Source organism: Lacerta agilis, chromosome 5 (assembly GCF_009819535.1).
Source record: "Lacerta agilis isolate rLacAgi1 chromosome 5, rLacAgi1.pri, whole genome shotgun sequence".
Taxonomy (NCBI): domain Eukaryota; kingdom Metazoa; phylum Chordata; class Lepidosauria; order Squamata; family Lacertidae; genus Lacerta; species Lacerta agilis.
The window spans coordinates 54,975,947-54,995,038 of NC_046316.1; the positions used below are offsets into that span (position 1 = coordinate 54,975,947).

The 19,092-nt window shown below is 46.7% G+C and overlaps 1 protein-coding gene across 1 annotated transcript in view; it reads right to left on the reverse strand.

The window, feature by feature from the left end:
* The window catches only part of SLIT1 (slit guidance ligand 1), a 123,135-nt gene extending 104,443 nt beyond the window's left edge, over nt 1-18,692 (reverse strand). The window contains exon 1 of the mRNA XM_033149865.1: nt 18,190-18,692. Coding sequence (XP_033005756.1) covers nt 18,190-18,386 — 197 coding nt within the window. The 5' untranslated portion in view covers nt 18,387-18,692. The remainder of the gene's footprint in view (nt 1-18,189) is intronic.
* Between the last annotated feature and the right edge of the window lie 400 nt (nt 18,693-19,092).

Here is a 19,092-nt window from a genome sequence, read left to right on the forward strand (position 1 = left end):
GGGCTGGTTCTTCCTCTCTAATTAACCATCAAGGCCATCTTTCTAGCTGATTTTGATGTAGCCCAATTTGCTATTATCCAGAATATTAATAATTAACAACAATAAATGGTTTTATTTACAGAACAGCCTTCTATTCATGGCACTTTAAAAAACCCCAACATAGATGAGTTGAAAACTTTTCGATGCCATTTTAAAAGCATTTAAATAGGAGAAGGGCAAGTGACACAGAAACCAGTTGCAGTCACAGCAAAATTACCTGATTATCAAGTAATCAGGAAGCACTGCAAGTGTTTCTTCCGAGAAATAGACGAGGCAGGATGGTAGTGAAAATGTGCTTCTCCCAAATAAAACGATATTCACAACATTTGCTCTTGCATTAAGATCATTAGCCCTATAAGGTAGTGTTTGGTTAATATCAAAAGCAAAGGCTTCATGATCCAGGGCAGGAGCTTGCAGGAATTTAAGCCCCAGACAGAAAGAGTAAAGATAATAAGAATGAACGTGTGTAAGGAATGAATGTGATGCTGTGAAAAAACTGCAAGAAGGGGGTTACTGGTTTTAGGGGATTCACCTTTGCCCACAGTTCACTCACTTGTGTGCATGCACACGAAAGCTCATACCAAGAACAAACTTAGTTGGTCTCTAAGGTGCTACTGGAAGGATTTTATTTTATTTATTTTTTATTTTTTGTTTTGTTTTGTCAGGGAAATATCCCTAGTTACAGTGTCCCACCCCGTATACTACCAAATTCACTGCCTTCACTAGCTGCAAGTGACAATGGGCAAGCAAATGGTAACTGGCAACCACTGAGTATGAGCACACAACACTCCATTAGGTTTTATGAGGTTATTAAACTGTTCCAGCTCTGCCATAAAACATTAAGCCTCAAAAAACTGCACCAAACTGTGAGAGCCATAATGGGAGGCAGGCAAGACTTTCTGGTCTCTACAGCGTTTTTTTACTACTGGGTTTTCCCACTGTGACTGCAATGCTCTCCGGTGTATAAAGTGACTGAATTAATGACTCTGGCAATTGAGAAAGAGGGGAAGTTGGGGCACAAAAAGGGGGAGCTACTGCGAGACTGATGTTGGCTAGAATTTGTGCACCTGACAAGCCCTGGCAATTGTGACTGGCAGCAACGAATCCTCCTGCAGGTCCTCCCAAACTCTTGCATTCGAATAGGGGGCGAGCAGTGATAAGCACAGCACAGACCTTTGCATACATGCTTTAAATAAATCATGAAATTAGCATATTCCAGTTACCCAAACCCATTTAAAATGCACCCTAAGACATGGATGATTAATGAGGAAGGCCTGCAAACCTGGCCCCTAACATTACACCTAATATGTAATGAAGCAAAGATCATTCAGGAGTGATAGGTATGAAAAATAGTATAGAGCAAAATAAGATGAAGTGGAGTATATAAGTACAGGAGGGGGGAAAAGGTGACAGAAATTGTCACCACTCTGAGTGACAGGGAGCCAACTTCAAACACCGCCCCCCAATCCAAGCTTTTCCAGCGTGATTATTTTAAACTCTGACTTATAACTGTGCAGCTATCCGTGTGCATACTTTCTATTGTTGCTCTTTTCATCTTAAATTTTTGTAATCTGCCTTCGACTCTTTGGCTATACGGTGGCATGATAATCTTTTCAATTAATAAGCTTCATAGTCTCCTCTGGTTACATTGTACAGCTTTTTTGCAAACCGAATAATGTAGTCTAATATCCTTATATCACTCACAGTACTTCTCCCGAAACCACATTAGGATCTATAAAAAGACTAACATTTGTATCAGTCCATGTCATCCTTTGAATGTGGCAGAGAACAATAAGGATTATCAAGTACACTTCTACAGATAAAATTATACACTATATCATTCCTGGCAATGAAGTTCTTGCCTTTAGCCTTTCTTTGACTTTAGAGCTAAATTAGACACTATGGTGGACTATCCATGATTGGATGGGTGGTTATATGTCCTACTTTCCACAAGAGAGTCACTATTTAAAGGGTTGCCAGAGGATAGCGCTCAGTTTGAAGGAGTGTCTGGCTGAAAACCTGGTTTGAAGATAATGAGCCATAAGAAGAGAGAGCGAAAGATTCAAAGTGGCCCATCAGCAGTTAGCATCTGGACAGCAGATTGAGCAACAACTGAGAACCCAACAGTGCTATACAGTATCCAATCCCACATAATGCTTGGGAGGGTAATCTTTCTGTAGCAGGATTCCACACTACACTACACTAACTACAACAAATTGATGCATTGGCTGGAGAGAAGAATCCCTATACTGTGGTTTGAAAACTCGTAAGTAAATACTCAGAAAAGAAGCACTCTTCTAAAATGTGATACCAAGAATTGGCCAAACTAAACATGATTCAGGAGATTCAGGATCTTCCACTTTATTATTATTATTATTATTATTATTATTATTAATTCAAGGCAGCTGAACATGCTTTGTTTTCAAAGGTTGTGACTGGCCCAAGATCTCCAAAGAGCTTCATGGCTGTGAGGTTCTGAACCTGGGTCTTTCCGGTTCCAGATCAACACTCTAACCACTGAACCACAATGGCTCCCATTTGCCTGGTGCTTAGAGCAGTGTTTTTCAACCACTGTTCCGCGGCACACTAGTGTGCCGTGAGATGTTGCCTGGTGTGCCGTGGGAAAAATTGAAAAATTCAAGAGAATTACTTTATATATAGTCAATATAGGCACAGAGTTAAATTTTTTAACATTTTCTAATGGTGGTGTGCCTCGTGATTTTTTTCATGAAACAAGTGTGCCTTTGCCCAAAAAAGGTTGAAAAACACTGGCTTAGAGGGGCGATGTTCTGTCTTCTGTCTCCAAAGAGCAGCAAGCATGATAATCTCTCTCTCTCTCTCTTACACACACATTGCTGTCCTATGCTGTACAAGGGAGGTATACCTTGAAATAGCTACCCTTCCCTTACAGCCCACTGCCATTCTCCTCCAACAAACCCGGGGATTAAACCAAAGGTGTTAACAAAAGCCATTGTTCCTGCTCCCTTACCAAGAGAGGTTGCATTCCAGGAAGTAGATTAAGCAAGATTATATCAGATTTTGTTGTCTTCTTGATCTCCCTACCATTAAGTCACTGCAGAAATGTTTGAACAAGTATCATTCACAAAATGCAAGGAATTTTCAAGGCGGCAGATTGTGAACCATTAAAAAAATAATAGATGCAGTTCATAGATTCATCTCGCCAGGATCACTTCTGCGAACTCAATGAGCACTGGTGCCTCTGAAGGAAACTGCATTTCTCAAAATACAGCAGGTGCAGGCAGAAAGTGCAATTAATCTTGCTGATAGGATGCAATTTATTTGGATATAAAGTCCATCTCTGTTTAGGGTGGCCATGTGTCTTACTTTATACAACACAGTCCTATGTTTAAAGGTCTGCCACATATCACCTGGACAGAGCCTTCCTCAATATGGTTAGATGTATTTAAAATAGAGCAACTATTTCTAAATTCGCAATGCGAATTGACCTCTTTTTTGGTGTTGTGCTTCCTCATTTGGGGTAACATTTATGTGGTCACCAGGGATAGGGGCCCTTTTGCAGCCCGAGGGCTGCACTCCTTTCTGAGCAACCTTCCTGTGGTGGAAACACAGGCCAGTGGTGGGTGGGGCCAGAGGTAAAAGTGGGCGGGTCTATGGTGTAAGTTATACCTTTCCAGAATAGACTAATTTCTCAACAACAAACAACAACAACAACGCCTCCCTAGCCTCCATCCACACATGCAAGAGTTACTATCACAGCTCAAGGATACAGAGCTTGTGGGCATTTGTGGAATCAGAGTTTACAAACCTCTACTGAAGCTGAACGTTGGAAGATTCAGGCAGATAAAAGAAAGAACTTCTTCCTGCAGTACTAGTGTAAGACCCCATCACTAGGGAACTTGCTCCCACAAGAGGTGGCTCTATAAGAGGATAAGGCAAAGTCGTGGAGGACAAGGCGATCAATGGCTACTAGCCATGATGGCTATGCTCTGCTTCCAGGGCCAGAGGTCAGATACCTCTGAGCCACTTGCTGGCAACTGCAAGTGGGCAGAGTGCTGCTGCTGCTGCTGCTGTGCTCCATTACTTGCTTGCGGGCTTCACACAGGCTTCTGGCTGGCCAGGGGACTCTTCTTACATTGCACTTCAACCAGGTCAAAGCACTTGGGGAGTCAAGCAGGACTGTGCTGTGAGGCATGTGGCCTGGGGAGAGTTCCAAGGACAAGACAGACATGCCTGGAGGGACACATTTCACTTCTGGGCCTGAGGTTCCCTGCTCCTAGTTTAAGGGAACAACAGCTCTACCCTTGTCTCCTGAGGACTGAATGACCCTGTCCCTATGGCAACGAGGTCCTACGAAGAGAAGACCCTTAGGAAGGACCACTTGGCCCGGGCCTCTGATTCCAAAGGGGGCCTCGATCAGCATATTCACAATTGCTCACCATTATTGAAATGTAAATACTTAAAATAATCCTTTTCCCTATGTATTTTTAAAAAGCACTATTGTATATGAAAATGTGAAATTATTTATATACTTATTTATAAGACTTCGGAGATCCCCAGGGTAAAAAAGGGGGGGGGCACATTATCTACCTGGCCCGTGCCTCTGCCTGGATCTGCAAGGGCCTGGGAAGGACCCTTGCATGTTTTGCCCTGCACGGGAAATGGCAGGTTCTGTTCCTTTCTCTCCAGCTCAGCACATTATCAGGAAAATGGTTCCAGGAGGGCATTAAAAAACCCCCCCAAAAAAAAAACCCACAACCCTTCCAGAGCACCATGATTTCAGTCTAACACCCTCCCCCCCCAAAAAAACAACACAGCGTCTTTGATCTTTTTTCTTTTGAAACCTTCTCAAGAGATCCTGTTCACATATTTCCTGCCTCACTTCTCCTTTGGCCCTCCATTTCTGTCCATATCACGAGAAAGCGGCAGAATTAAGAAACAACCCATCCAGGAAGCCTAAAACTATCCTTCCAGAGCTCTCTTTGTTCTTCCTTCATCTCACACATCTTCGCAAGGAAAACTAATGCTCTGGTTAGCTTTTGTTTCAGAGCTGGAGTCATCCACCGGCAATGGGGATGCCATCAGCTGAGCCCAGACACACAAATGCTTTAAGGTATAATGGGTCTCACAGCTACGTCTCTTTCCTCAGTTGCTCACCTCTGGCAGTTCTCCAGGGAACAGAGAAGCCTCCAGTAAACTCTGCATCTGTTCCTGTCTCCTGCCTAGTGACACCAGATGCTTAAAAGCCATTTGCACTTCCCCATCTGGCCAATGAACTTGTCTTCCCCTTGACTGCCTGAAAAGATTCCACCTCTCCTTCTGATTTTGGCAGTTGAGACTGAGTCACTCTTTGCGTACAAGCCTACTGCTCTATTTAACAGGGGTTGCTCTTCTGAAGTGCTTGCTCCACTACCAGAATCCCTAATAGGAAAAAAGCCACCACGTGTGCAGGTGTCTGGAGTTGCCTCTTTTATGCTGAGGGAATGACTGAGCAGCAAGGACTTCAGGCACTGCGTTCACTTTTTGGTGCTGTTTGACACCAGACAAGAGAACCACTCACATGCACCTGGGCCTTCTTATAGAAGCTAGTTGATCTCTTTCTGTCCAGTGATTTTGTCCGTAAGTTCAAGTAGGAACCACTGCTCTAAACCACATTGCAGCAGACCTGCTCTCAGCCCAATAATTTCTCACTTCAACAACAGAGAAACTAAAGGTTGCTATGCTTCAGGTTTGTCGGTCTTCTAGACCGAAGCTCCTCTCTACACCTGGCTGCTTTTTCGTCTGTCTGCTCTGGGCTAACAGCTACAAGTACAGTCTCTAGCTTTGTCCAAGGGCCTGCTCCAACCAGCAAGTGTCAGAACCCAGAGTTATTAAGGATGACTCCATCAAAGGTAGCTGGTGTGAGGGGTAAAAAGTAGGGAACAGATCACATCCAGTCTGAGAGGGCAAGGAACACTCCCCTTGACTTCGGAGAAATAGTTGTCACCATGCCGACCTAAACTTCTGCCCTTTTTAGAACGTTACCTGGAACTCAATGTCTGCAGGTAAGGAGGGAGCGACACTGCCATGGCAGGAACCTCACCAGACCTGTGTGCGTAGCGAGCTCTGCACATTCAGCTGCACATGTGAGGCTCTCTGCACATGTTGTAATGAACTTATAACAGAGAGCCCTGTGTATACAGCTGCACTCTCAGGATTCACATAATGAACACACCTAGGCTGGGAGAGCTGCCTGCTTCGGCCAGTCATTGTCTCACACTAACCTACCTCGTAGGGTTGTTCAGAAGATAGCATGGGGAGAACCACCATGTGCACTGCCCAGAGATCCTCTGAGGATAGACGGACTATAGATAAAATATACTAAATAAATGTCAGAAAGGGGCTTTTGTAAAGCAGAGAGATAGTCATACCTCGGAAGTCAAAACACCTTGAGAGTTGAATGTTTTGGCTCCGGAATGCCACAAACCCGGAAGTGACTGTTCTGGTTTTCAAACGTTCTTTTGGAACCCGAATGTCCAACACTGCTTCCGATTGGCTGCAGGAGCTTCCTGCAGCCAATCAGAAGCCATGCCTTGGTTCCCGAACATTTTGAAAGTCAAATGGACTTCCGGGACGGATTCCGTTCGACTTCCAAGGTATGACTGTATAAGGATTCTACACACTCCCCTCTCCCCACATCCAATAATTATATTGTATATTATAATATATTATAATTATTACCCCTGTATTGGGAAGTTTCTAATATTTGACGTTTTATTATGTTTTTATATGTGTTGGAAGCCACCCAGAGTCACTGGGGCAGCCCAGGCAGATGGGCGGGGTATAAACAAGAAAATAATATTTTTATTTATTTATATAGAAGTAGATAGTATGGTAGGGAGAATTGCAGCCAGTTCTTTTAACTTGTTATTTCTGCTCCAAGCAACAACTAAAGTCCCAAAATCATTGGAGAAATGCCTCGTGGTGTTGCTGTAAGAAATGGTGTAGCAAACGCACTCTGCAGCAGAGTCACAAACTGGGGACCACAGTATCTGCTTTGTAGGTAGAACAGCAGACAATAAGCCCGCAATATTCATTAGGAAATCACCAAGGGCTAATTTGGATGAAAGAAATGTTTACTGGAGCCATAGGTGTAATAAAATCCATTACTGTTACAAATAAAAGTTTTATTATTTGGTAATGGTTCCATACATACATGCGAGCATACACATTGTACATACACTGAGAGACAGAGATTATGACCGTCCACCCACAGAAAGCTCCTTCTCTGTTGGCTCTCCCATCACAGCTGCTTCCCCTTGGCAATCCCTCCCTGGAAAGTGATCACTGTTTCCACCCCTCCACTCAAAATCTATCCAAATCCTCTCCCTGTGCAAAACACACACACACACACACACACACACACACAACCAGGCTAAGTAGCAGCATTCCCTCTGCCAACATGTGCTTTGACTAGCTGTCTTGAAAGGCACAGCATGGCCAGTATAGAACTAACAGATTTTCTCAGTTTGGGGGGATGCAAATTGAGCTGAAACAGGCAGTTTCAAGAACCAAGTTCCTGCTTCGAGAAGTTGAGCTGGGGCAGGTTGTGTGTTTACCTGCCTATGTTGATTTTCTAGTATGTTTTCAGGAAAACTGACAAAGCACATGAAGAAGAAGAAGAAGTAGTAGTAGTAGTAGTAGTTGGGGGAAGGCTTGTTGATCTATTCTACAAGCAACTTTTTTTTTGCTGAAATGGAAAGAGCACTGAAAAAACATTTAAGAAACAATGTGTGGTTCAGTGGCTAAGAATTCTATTAGCACATCACTTTGCTCAGCTATAAAACCCAGTGGGCAACCTTCAGTCTATAATCCCTATTTATCAGCCTAGCCTAGCCCAGAGGGTTGTTTGTGGGCTAAGAAAAAACCTGTTCTGAACTCCCTAAAGAATGAAATACAAATAATAACTAAACCCCTTTCACACTTACTCAAAGTACTTGCAGCAAACTACATTTACAAGGGCCACTGTGGCACACTTAAGGCAAGTATATATATCTATATTTTAAAATGTGCCATAAAACAGAGGGCAGAATTGTATTTGTAGGGAGTAACTCGACCTGCTGCTGGGAAGTGTCCCCTGGAGGCAAATCCTGCTGCTTTACTGCCCATTATTGGGGCTTCCTTCATGCCTGGGATGATCCATCCTTGCTAACAACCTCGGCTTCCATCAATACAAACACTGCATAGTTTTTAAACTAATATTTTTCCAGCATGCTATTCCATGGAGAGGCGAACACAGCGTTGCCATGGCAATGCATAGACAGCATCTGCCTGGGAAGTAGCTGAAGGGAGAAACTGGAATAGAATTGCAAATTCCCCACAACCCAACACAGGGAAGGATCTGAAGGAAAGGAAATGCAACATGACTGCCAGTGTGATCCACCACAAGCCTACCACGCTGTTTCAACACGGGAGCACCTTCTGCCAAGCTAGGAAGCTCCCTGGTGGGATCTGAACTCCCATTTCAGCTAGATAAGCTAGATGTACTTGCCTGCCTGCCTGCCTGCCTGGTCCGTCTGTCTCACTCACTCACTCACTCACTCACTCACTCACATAAAGTCCAATAGGAAACCAGAGGGCCTGTTATTCATTTGCTACTTGCTATGCCTAGCTTACTGCAATACATCAATGTGAACATATGTGAGCGAATGCTGGGAAAGGGGACCTTCTCTTGGCTCCTAACCATGGCAATACAAACTCTTCCCCTCCCCAGTAGTACCGCAAAGCAACAGAAGGGAGAAATAAGGAAAGATTTCCCTTGAAATCTGATCCATATTTACCTAGGCGCACAATACTAACAAGCACAGAAATTCACAACTTGCGGGGTGTGGCAGTGCTAGCAAAGCAGGATCCCAATGCCCCTCAACCAACTCTTGCCCCCAAGCGGCTTGTTTAGAATTGATGCCAGCTTAATCCCAAGGCTGCTGGCATGCCATTGGCAATCCTGTGCCCAGTTCCAAAGCAATATGAGGAAAGGGCCAGAAACCTCAATCATCTGGGTGGCTAAATGGTATCCAAGCATGCTCAGCCCTCACACTCCCCTCTCTCTATACACACACACACACAACCTTATTTCTATGTTTTAGGTTGCAGGCTGGAGTCTGAGAGCTGCCAAAGCTGTGAAACGCTTCTGGGTTCGTTCCAGCACCACACCTGCCATTCTGCTCTGTGCAGCACGGCTGGCATTAAATGTGGGCAGAAGGCAGTCTTTTACCATTCCAATTTTACAGTCTCATGCTTCCCTTTAGAGCAGCATCCTACACTCTGTGGATTTCTTGCCTAATCCGTCCAGAGATGCTGGATTAAGGAGACACTCAACCCTCAAAGTCTCTGCAGCAGCCTTTCACTATTCAAACAGCAAGCAACTTGGAATGGGACATACGGGGATCGGTGAAGCCGCACGATTAAGAGACAGCTTTACTCTGACAAAAAGGGAGAGCGGGAACATACTGCAACTGTTGCCTAGATCAGGTGATGGCTGTGGCAGCACACATATTGCACAAGGGAGGCAGCATGCCATGAAGCAGGGATACAAGACAAGAGGAAAGGTAGGAAAGAGAGCTTCACTAGACTATGGAAGTGACAGGTGTGAATTTTGGGGAAGAGGCTGCTCAGTTTTAAACTCTTGAGAACACATGAAGTAAGACCATAAGAAGGTCCCTGCTGGATCAGGCCAAAGGCCTGTCGAGTCCAGCATTCTGTGCTCATGGTGGCCAACCAGGTGCCTGTGGTAAGCTTAGCAGCATCATGGCACTTCCAAAGGGCCATCCCTTCCATTAGGGTAACTGGGGCAATTGCCCTGATCAGCAGTCATTTTTCACCCCTCAGATGCCCATTTGCTTGCCTTGCTACCTGCCCATCACTGCCACCCACTTTTCTTTTGGGGGGCTCTCCAGAGTGCCCACCACATCCCTGGACTTTGCTCTGAGGGCAGCATTTTGGGCCACGTGATCCAGAGGGATACATTCAGTGTAACACAGGACAGAATGGGGTTGAGTTCAGAAGATACACAACACAGCTATGTGGACAGGGCAGAATAACCTACATGCTTAATTGTCTATGGCAGTGGTTCCCAATTAACTAAGTACAGAGAACCCCCTGTTTTTCATAAGCCAAGCCATGGAACCCATACTTTTGAAAATGCTGATAGCTCTGTGATAGTTTCTGTAATGTGAATGGTGCCACCATACCCCCCAACACATCAGTTAGACAAATACCTTCCGTGTGAATCACAGTGAAATCTGAAAAAAATTCTTATCAGGAAAAGCTTTTGAAGTACACACAGCACAATGATTTACATGAACAAAGACAGTCCAGGGCTGAATAATGGTTCAATGTATATTCTTGCCCTAACAGTATGGGGACATAAGAGTCACTGTAGCTTGGCCATTTCCCACACCTTTCTGGCAACATGTGAAGAGAAGAAATGTATGCACAGGCTGCCTGAAAAATGGCCACTTCCCATTCTGACATTGCTCTGCTGGTGATGCTGCAGAGGAGAGCTATAATGCCTATTGGCCTGGTTGTTTCCTTTCCACCATTGCCAAAGCAGCATGGGGAGCACCACGGCACAGTGGGTCTGCCTCCTGTCCATTTAGGTTTTAAAAGAACTGGGCCTTTCACAATGTTTGGGTTCATTTTTCACTTGATAAGTTGTCAACTGGACATATGTTATGCATGCCATACCTCTAAGACAAAAATACTGTGCCATGACGGGCTCTGCTTCTGACCACAACTTCTAGACTGAGTGTAACTTCCCACACAATCTGTGTCCTGCCATTGGGCCTGTCAGTGGTGGCTAAGGCTGCACTTCCAGGTCCACTCACTGGGGATTAAGCCCCACTGAACTCAAAGGGACTTACTTCTGAGTAGACATGGATAGCTTTTCACTGCTAAGTCAAAGCTTAGGGTGGCATTCATTGCTAGTCCTACTCAGAATAGACCCACTGAAGTCAATGACTTTCTTAAATACAACCTGAAAGGGAAGAATTCAACATCACACTAAACCAGTTTCAACAGCACAAGTATTTTTGCTTGCCCAGCAGAAGAACCTCACCTCTCCTCCCCCTGCACACTGTTCAATGGATTATCCCGACCCCCACAGGTCTGATTTGATGGAGATGGCACACAGGAAGAGAGTGGAATGCCCCACTGCTCTAGGGGGAGCCCTTGTGAGGGCACCTGCTAGCAAAACCACTCATTTGAATCTGGTCCTTAGTGTTTAGCCAATAGCATATGTTTGTATTATTTTATTTTCTGTGTCTAATTCTATGCATGTCAATCTGTGTGGGTACTGGATACTAAATTTAATTTGGTTTTAGTATCTTGCAGAATGTAGTTTGTTCCGAACGGCATGACAACATCCTGAGATTGTTGTTGCTTCTCACATGCATTGCTTTCCTGCCAAAATATTGCCCTCCGCAAACCTTTACAAGCTTGAGATTTATTTATTTCTAAAGAAAGGCAACATGATGAGGCACAGGTTTAAAGAGTGGGTCCCATATATTTCCATCACTGGGAAACAGCCAAAGAGAAACAAAAAATTACATACGCAAGTGGCACCTAGAGACCTAGCTTCAGTGATCAGAAGCCGCTTCTCTCAAAAAAATAAAAAATAAAACGTGCACAATGCAACATTTTAGTCACCCAGCAATATCCAAGGCAGGACAACAGTGGCAACTGCCCAAAGAACTAGAGAAATACAGGATTTCAAATCAGGCAAAAGCAGGGTGGGGTGGAGAGGAAGTGAATATTATCTGATAGATGGCCAAAGTTAGGAAGTGTTTGCTCAAGGCTCACCAGCCTTCTAAATGATGATGGGCCATTTTTAGTCAAACTTTCAGTTTATCATCATAAAGGGAAGGTTGTTCCTCCACTGCAAAAATGCAAAACTCGGACCAGGGGAAACAAACTTAAAGAGTTATTGGTTCCGTTCAGATATCACTCCAAACCACTGATTGTGCTTACCATAGCTTAGAACTCAAACTGCAGTTCAAGCTTCAAAATGTACAACAAGCAAACCATGATGTAGAAATGTTTGTCTCCTTTTTTTTATCCCACACATACACACAGCGCTTCATAAATTCCTAAGTTCACTCCTGTCTCCATGGTGCAGCAACCTCTCTATAGACAGACTGATGGCCGTAACTACGGTTTGTAAATATAAATATGCCAGGCCATGGTTTAACAGCCCACTTCAAATCATTGTTTCTGATTCTGGTTGCTGGCAGATCACAAGCCATGGTTTGTCCAGTAGCCAAGTACATGCTGGGGTGGAGCTTTGAAGCCACCATCTAACACTAGTGCTGTTGCTTTTTGCCAGGATAGAGGGGCAGTGAGATTGGGAATGTGTGGGTGCAGCTGAAGCAGTCTGAGATGGTTAGCAGCAGCCCCACTGTTGCAACCACGTGTCCCCAACCTCACTGCCAGCCCACCCCAAGCCAGATAAAGCAGTAGCAATGCCATCATCGAGAGGACGGTTCTTCCCCACCACACAAGCTGCTACTGAGTTTGTCAATTCAGACATCAAGACAAGGTTAAACTTCATTAAGCATGGCCTGGCATGATGTCTGAATTGTGCCACCATACCTTCAGCCTTGAGCCATCTTTTCATTGCACCAGACTAAGGGCTGATTTCTACAACACGTTTGCTTCTCTGAATAAACACCTGCATTCTTTTTCAAAGTATGAATCTGCATGGGCATTATAGCATGTTAACAGGCCTTTGCAGATCCAACCAGCAGCAATTACAGCAGCTGGGGAAAGTGCCACTGTGATCACAAGAATTGCTTCCAGCTGTATCCATTATTACCAAATTTATACTTTACATCTGCCCACGTGGTTGTGGTTTTTGTTTCTGTTTGAGAAGAAAAAACCCTTTATTTCATAAGCATATTACAATAAATTACAATGCATTTAACATTTAAATACTGTATTAGATTTAGCATATATTAAGAATCTTAGGATGGATTGTATAAATATATACAGTAATAAAGTGAATAAAGCTGCTGGCCATAATTTTTCATCTAAACCTTTCATGGATTATGAACACCTAATTAACTAAATAAATGCATAAAATCTACACCTTGCCCTGAAATGTGTAATTCTCTCTTCACATATTGAGTTACCAGACATTATTTACCAATAGCTTCTTAAAAAATCCCTTTTCCCTTTTGCATAACTGTTAGCTTAATAGATAACTATTCAACTAAACATATGTCCACATATTGTATGCCCAAAGGAAAGTTTGAGTGTTCTACAGAAAGACAGACAGACAGACAGAGAAGGCAGATAGTATTAAATGGGCCTAACTGTTAGATATACCCAACTCAATCTCCTCCCCACAGTTGCTTTTGTCCAAAATCGTGTGACAAAATGATATCTCTGCACACACACAATTCCACATCATTCAGTTAACTGTGTTGTGTTTCAATCCCCTGTGTTGACAAAGGATCCTTGGAAGTTTGAACATTTGCAGCAAATCAGAACCGACCAACTATAATCCTCTCTTCTATGGTTGTGTATACACATGTAGCCTTTGAAGTGCACAGGGATTCTCCCCCCCCCCCCGTGGGCTTTTGTACATTACGGTTCGCAATTGTACACACCTTCATACGACAAATGTTATCTAAAGTAGCAGCTGTCATCTGTGCTATTTGTACAGTGTTAGAAACTCAAATATATAAGCTAGGTGGCAAATGGCTCCTTAAAACAGGGTCACACAGTCACCAAAACAGAATGCCTAGTTGCCATTTAGGGGCTAGACAACTCAAAAGTTGTATTTTTCAATATGACTTTTTGGTTCCTGAAATTCATTCTGATTGTGCAGATAAAATATAACAGACAGAATTCTACAGGACGTGTTGCTAGTGTTTGAAAATAGTCATGATCCAAGGGTTCCCAGGCATGCACCTCCAGATGGTGGAGAAATCAAGTGACCCTAGCACCCGGGCATCTTCACTTGGTCACAAGTGGCTAATAGCCAGGTGCAAAATGAGCCTGGTGCCTGGCGAATTATGAATGCTGTTTGTGGGCACCTTTTCAGACTAGTGCTCAATAGGGTTCTCTATACCCCTCCTGTCCATTAGTGTTTCCACAGACCTTTTTTCAAAGAATAAATATTTTTAACCGCCTTTTGAAAGAGAGGGGGTGAACGCTGGTATGATGATATTCAGAAGATTATATAAGGGTATAAAGAGACAGCTAGGTTGCTGTACTGTTTCCTATTTGCTTCTTTCATTCATAGACAAGGTGAGCTTGATGAGAGGGAGGCAACCCTGCAACAGCAAGTAGGCCTGCCCCAACAGGTGACCTTAGAAAGCGCTCTCTTGTGCACACATGCATGCTGCAAGCACTTGAGAAGAGCATTCTTGGGACAAAACTGTTTATAACCATTGCAGTAGACTGTGCTTTAGGTTGCCATACAGTGTGGGACAGGGATGGCATTGTGTGTGCAGCATTACAAAAAGGCACCGGCCTCCAGCACTGAATGCACATTATTACACAGTGTGCACACACCCAAATCTTTCATTGGCTGGGATCAACAGGGCAAGGTAACACCTCTGGATTAGAATCATAGACTCTGAGTACCATCTAGTTCAACCTCCTGCAGTCCAGGAGTATGCAGCTGCTACATATGGGGATTGAACCTGCAACCTTGGCGTTATCAGCACCATGCTCTAACCAACCGAGTTAGAGATATTCAATGGTGAGATTTCTCATCAGATGGTGGAAGCAGATTTTCAGTGCTATTGTAATCCTAACAACTTTCCCCATCCCATTTCTTTCTCAGGGAGAGATGTCAGTAAAACATCTGGGACCAGTCTATGTGTGAGGTACAGGGAAGATGTATCCCTCTTTATGCCCATACAGAGTGGGTAAGTGTCCTGCCCACCTGTCAAAGTTAGTCCATGGAAGAGTGAGACAGATAAAGAATCTGGCCCCCTTGGCCAAAAAGATTCCCCACCTCTGAAATAGGATGACCATGAGAAGTAGTGCTCCGACTGTGAGTGACAATTGAGGTCCTTCTTGTCAAAACAGGAATGGTAGCCCTTCCTGGTGTTCTGGCATTTCAGATCTGAGCCAAGTTTAGTGCTTGTGGGCAGCACACTCATTCTATACTCACAAAGCAGCTCCCCATGGCTGTGCCATGATAACAACTTCAATGAAGGTAATTAAGGTGCCAGAGAAGGAAATGCCATTAAAGAAGGCGCCCTGTTAAAGAAGGTATCCCGCGGTGCTACTGAGTTCACCAAGCTTGCTTTGTTGTGCATAGGAGCATCTACAGGGCCCTGACCTAATTAGGCTCACTCCGAGGGCACTAATTGGTTTGTAGAAGAAATGATAATAGGAATGGGTGGGTTGCCTTGTAGGAGATCCTCACAACACACAACAGACCAGGCCTGCCTTAGTGCCTGGGATATGGCTTCTGAAACTCTTAGAATCTCCCTTCAAGGGGAGGGAGGATTTTTGTGCTTCCACTGCACTGCCGCGCTTGGAGCTGGGTAGATGGATCATATCCCCATGCCTGGCCCAATAATGAGCTCAGACGAGAGCAAACAAGATGATAGCCAGAAGCAGGAAAGCTTTGGTGCCTTGATGTGGAGTTTTCTTGTACCATGCTGACCAGAGACAAGATGTTACCCTCACAAAAGACCAGGAAAAGGGCTGCATCTAAATAAAACTGCTATAATTACCCGCTGCGAGAATATTCATGGTACTGCCTGTTATGCAAAGTTGCTTAACTTCAGGTTTAGCATCTCTCTGGGTAGCTAGGGGAGCACCCCCTGCCCACCAAGTTTCTGCTGCACCTGATGCTCATAGGAATCTTCCACATTCACATCTTACACCACATGCCATCCCCATTCTTTTCTAGGTTACCCTGCAGTCAAGCATAAATCTGAAAGCGTATCCTACACATGAAGCCCCGTCCCAGCCTGTCTGGCGACGGAGGGAGACATTCCTCAGAGGAGATCAAGAGACAGCAAATTGGGTGGTTGTGGTGGTGGGGAGAGCAGTAGGTCAGCCTTCCTCCCCCTCCAGATGTTTGGGACTGCAACAAGCTGTACTTGTGAATTGTAGTCCAAGCCATCTGGAGAGCGCCAGGTTGAGGAAGGCTAGGAACAGAGACTAAGGGGCTTAAGCAGAGGCTCTGGGGGAGCCCAGACAGCAGTTGCACAGGAGCTGCAAGGCAGGCTCAAGGGTCCCGACTCTTTCCTACAGACTTTGTCCCTTCCGTTTCAAGCTGCTTTCTGCGTAAAAGCAGAAAAGAAACGGAAAGAATCACAAGGCCTTAAGAGCTGCAAGGAGGGAATATCCTGCTTGACTGCAATAAATCCAACCACTCAGCCCCCTTGTTTCCCCCCAGCCTAAACAGCACGTTCCAGTGCTGCATTCTGGTGAATTATTTAGCATCCCCTCCAGGTTTTTACTTCCCTTTGCACCCCCCACCAAAGCAATGGACACAGTCAGGCTGCTGCTGCTGCAGAGGAATGAGGAGCATTCCAGCCAGCATTAAGTAAGTGTGTAATGAGGAGGGGTGTGTGTGTGCGTTAATGATCAGCCCCTGTTCCAGTTGAGCTCCCATTCCCTCCCCTCCCCTCCCCTCCCGCCTTTATTCTGGATAATTCAGAACCTCACATGCAGAGATGAAAGGCACACACAGTGCCTGGGCTGCCATTCCCTTGTCTGTCTCTTCCACCCCATGTTCAACCCCCTCCTCACTCGATCTCCCCTTTATCTGCCTGGTATTCTGCTTTTGCCATGGATATTGCCCGAGTGGAAAGGGTTGATCATGGGGAGAGGATTTCTCCCCCCCCCCAACGGATCCTCTTTCTTCACCCCTCATTAAACTGTGGAAAGAGGGGGCAAAGGGAGAGATGGGAAAGGGCAGCCAACAGGGCTGCAGGCTTGGCTAGAGACAGCAAGCCCCCTCCTGTAGGGGTTTGGAAGAGGAGGCAAGGGACACTCAAGACTCCATGGTCCAGAATCAGATTCCATCCTCCATACCCACCTCCTCCGGCTCCACAGAGCTCCTCTGTCTCAAAGGTTGCACCCACATTTCAAGCCCATTTCTCCCATTAAAAAATCCCGGGAGCTGTAGTTTGCTAAAGGTGCTGGGAATTGTAGCTCGGGGCATGCAATTTGCAGTTCCCAGGATTGTTTGGGGGAATTAAATGTATAGTGTGGGTGCACCCTTATCTTGTCAGATACACTTACGTGGTGTGGCCAGTTATACAAGGGGTAGGAAAGGGGGCTACGCTCCTAAAGAGGACTTGACCGTCTCCTCTCACTCGTAAGCTCACATTTCCAAGGAAGGGCCCCCAAAAGGCATCCATCTAGCTCCACAGAAGAGGAGGCAGTTTCCCCAGAGAGTCTTACTAGAGCGGACAGAACACGAACACACACACACTGCATGCAGATAAGTGGAGAAAAGAAACAGCCCCCGCCAGCCGGCCCATCGGAGATTCACACCCGCGTGAACGCGCCAGCACACACATACGCGTCCACGGTGCGTGCTCCCCGTTTCTGGAACCTCGCCGAGCAGCCAGCTCGTGCAGCTAAAGTTAGCCTGGTCCCGGGCACCTCGCGCGCTGCAAGGAGGCGCAGCGCAACGGCCGGATCGCTCCCTCCCCCCCCCTCCCCTCCACGACCCGCGCTACTCTAAACCTGACCGAGACCTGATCTGCAGGCCACCGGACTCGGGTGCACGTGTGAGAGACAGGGTGTGTTGGGGAGACGTTACACACCCACCCAGTCCCAATGATTTGGGAGGGGGGCACACCCGCACGGGCGCGCGCCGCAGTTCCCTAACAAAGGCAATCGAGCGATTGTTCCCGGAGACCCCGAAGGGATCTGCGGCGGCTGCCTCAGCCCGACCCAACTCCCTCCCCACGTCTCGACTTCCCCCAGAGGGATCATTGTCTGCCCCCCATCTCGGACCGTCTGAGCGCGTCTCGCAGTGGCACATCCTAAGCGGCTGGGCTCCATTGTGAGGGCGGGAGAGGGGGTGTGGCGGCCGGCACCGGCGGAGCGGAGCCCCTACCCGAGAGAGGGGCCACCCCAAGGACCCCCCAGGGTCGCAAACGTCTCCCCCTCCGAGGCACGCAATCCGCCCCGCCCCGCAGCACTTACAGCCTTTCTGCACTCCTCGGGATGTTCTTGGGGACGCTGCGGAGTCCCAGCCCGTGACAGTCGACGGTGGTGCCGCTGCAGGCGCACGGCGCGGGACAGGCGCTCGCCCGGACCCGGCAAAAGGCCGCCCAGGCCAAGAGGCAGGCTCCCGCCCGCAGCCACACGCTGCCCGACGCCGCTCGCTTCACGGGAGCCATGCTGCCTGCGCTGGCTAGCGAGGGGCTGCCCCGCACATGATCGCACGGCGCGCTTGCCGAGGCGGCGTGGAGAGGCTGCCTTCTGGGGCAGGCGGGCGATCCCGGCTCCTGCTTCTTCCACTTCGCGCCTTCGTCTCCTGTCCGGGTCGCAGGAGGAAAAAGCTCCGGCGGCCCGGGAGGGTTAAGCACAGGAACACGCGCTGCCTTCGCGTCTCGCTGCCTCGCTCTCAAAGACACACATCGGGAGCCCTCGTCTCATCCATCAAGCCCAGACAGCAGGAGCAGCCTTAGCTCCGCCCCCGTCCCCCCTTCAGTCTCCTCACCCGCCTCGGGCGCACAGATCTCTCCCCGCCACCGCCACCCACCCACCCAACCTCTTCTCCGACAGAGGGCCGGGAGGGGGCGAAACGGGACAAGAAAGGCGCGCACTGTCTGCCCAGGGAAGCAGAGAGGAGGCTCCCACATAACGCACTCGCGGAACCACCAGCCAATTGGCAAGACACCTCCGCGGAAGAGAGAGCTATACACGCGCGTGTACACACACACATACACACACACACTAGATCCAGCGAAGCACACGCTCTGAGAGTCTGTCGTGGAGAGACGCAGTCACGCGTCTTGTAAAGATGCACATGGAGGAAAAATAGGCGAAGAGCGTCCGAAAGTAGCAGGCCAGACACAGGGGCCCAGAGAAGAAGAGTCGCCC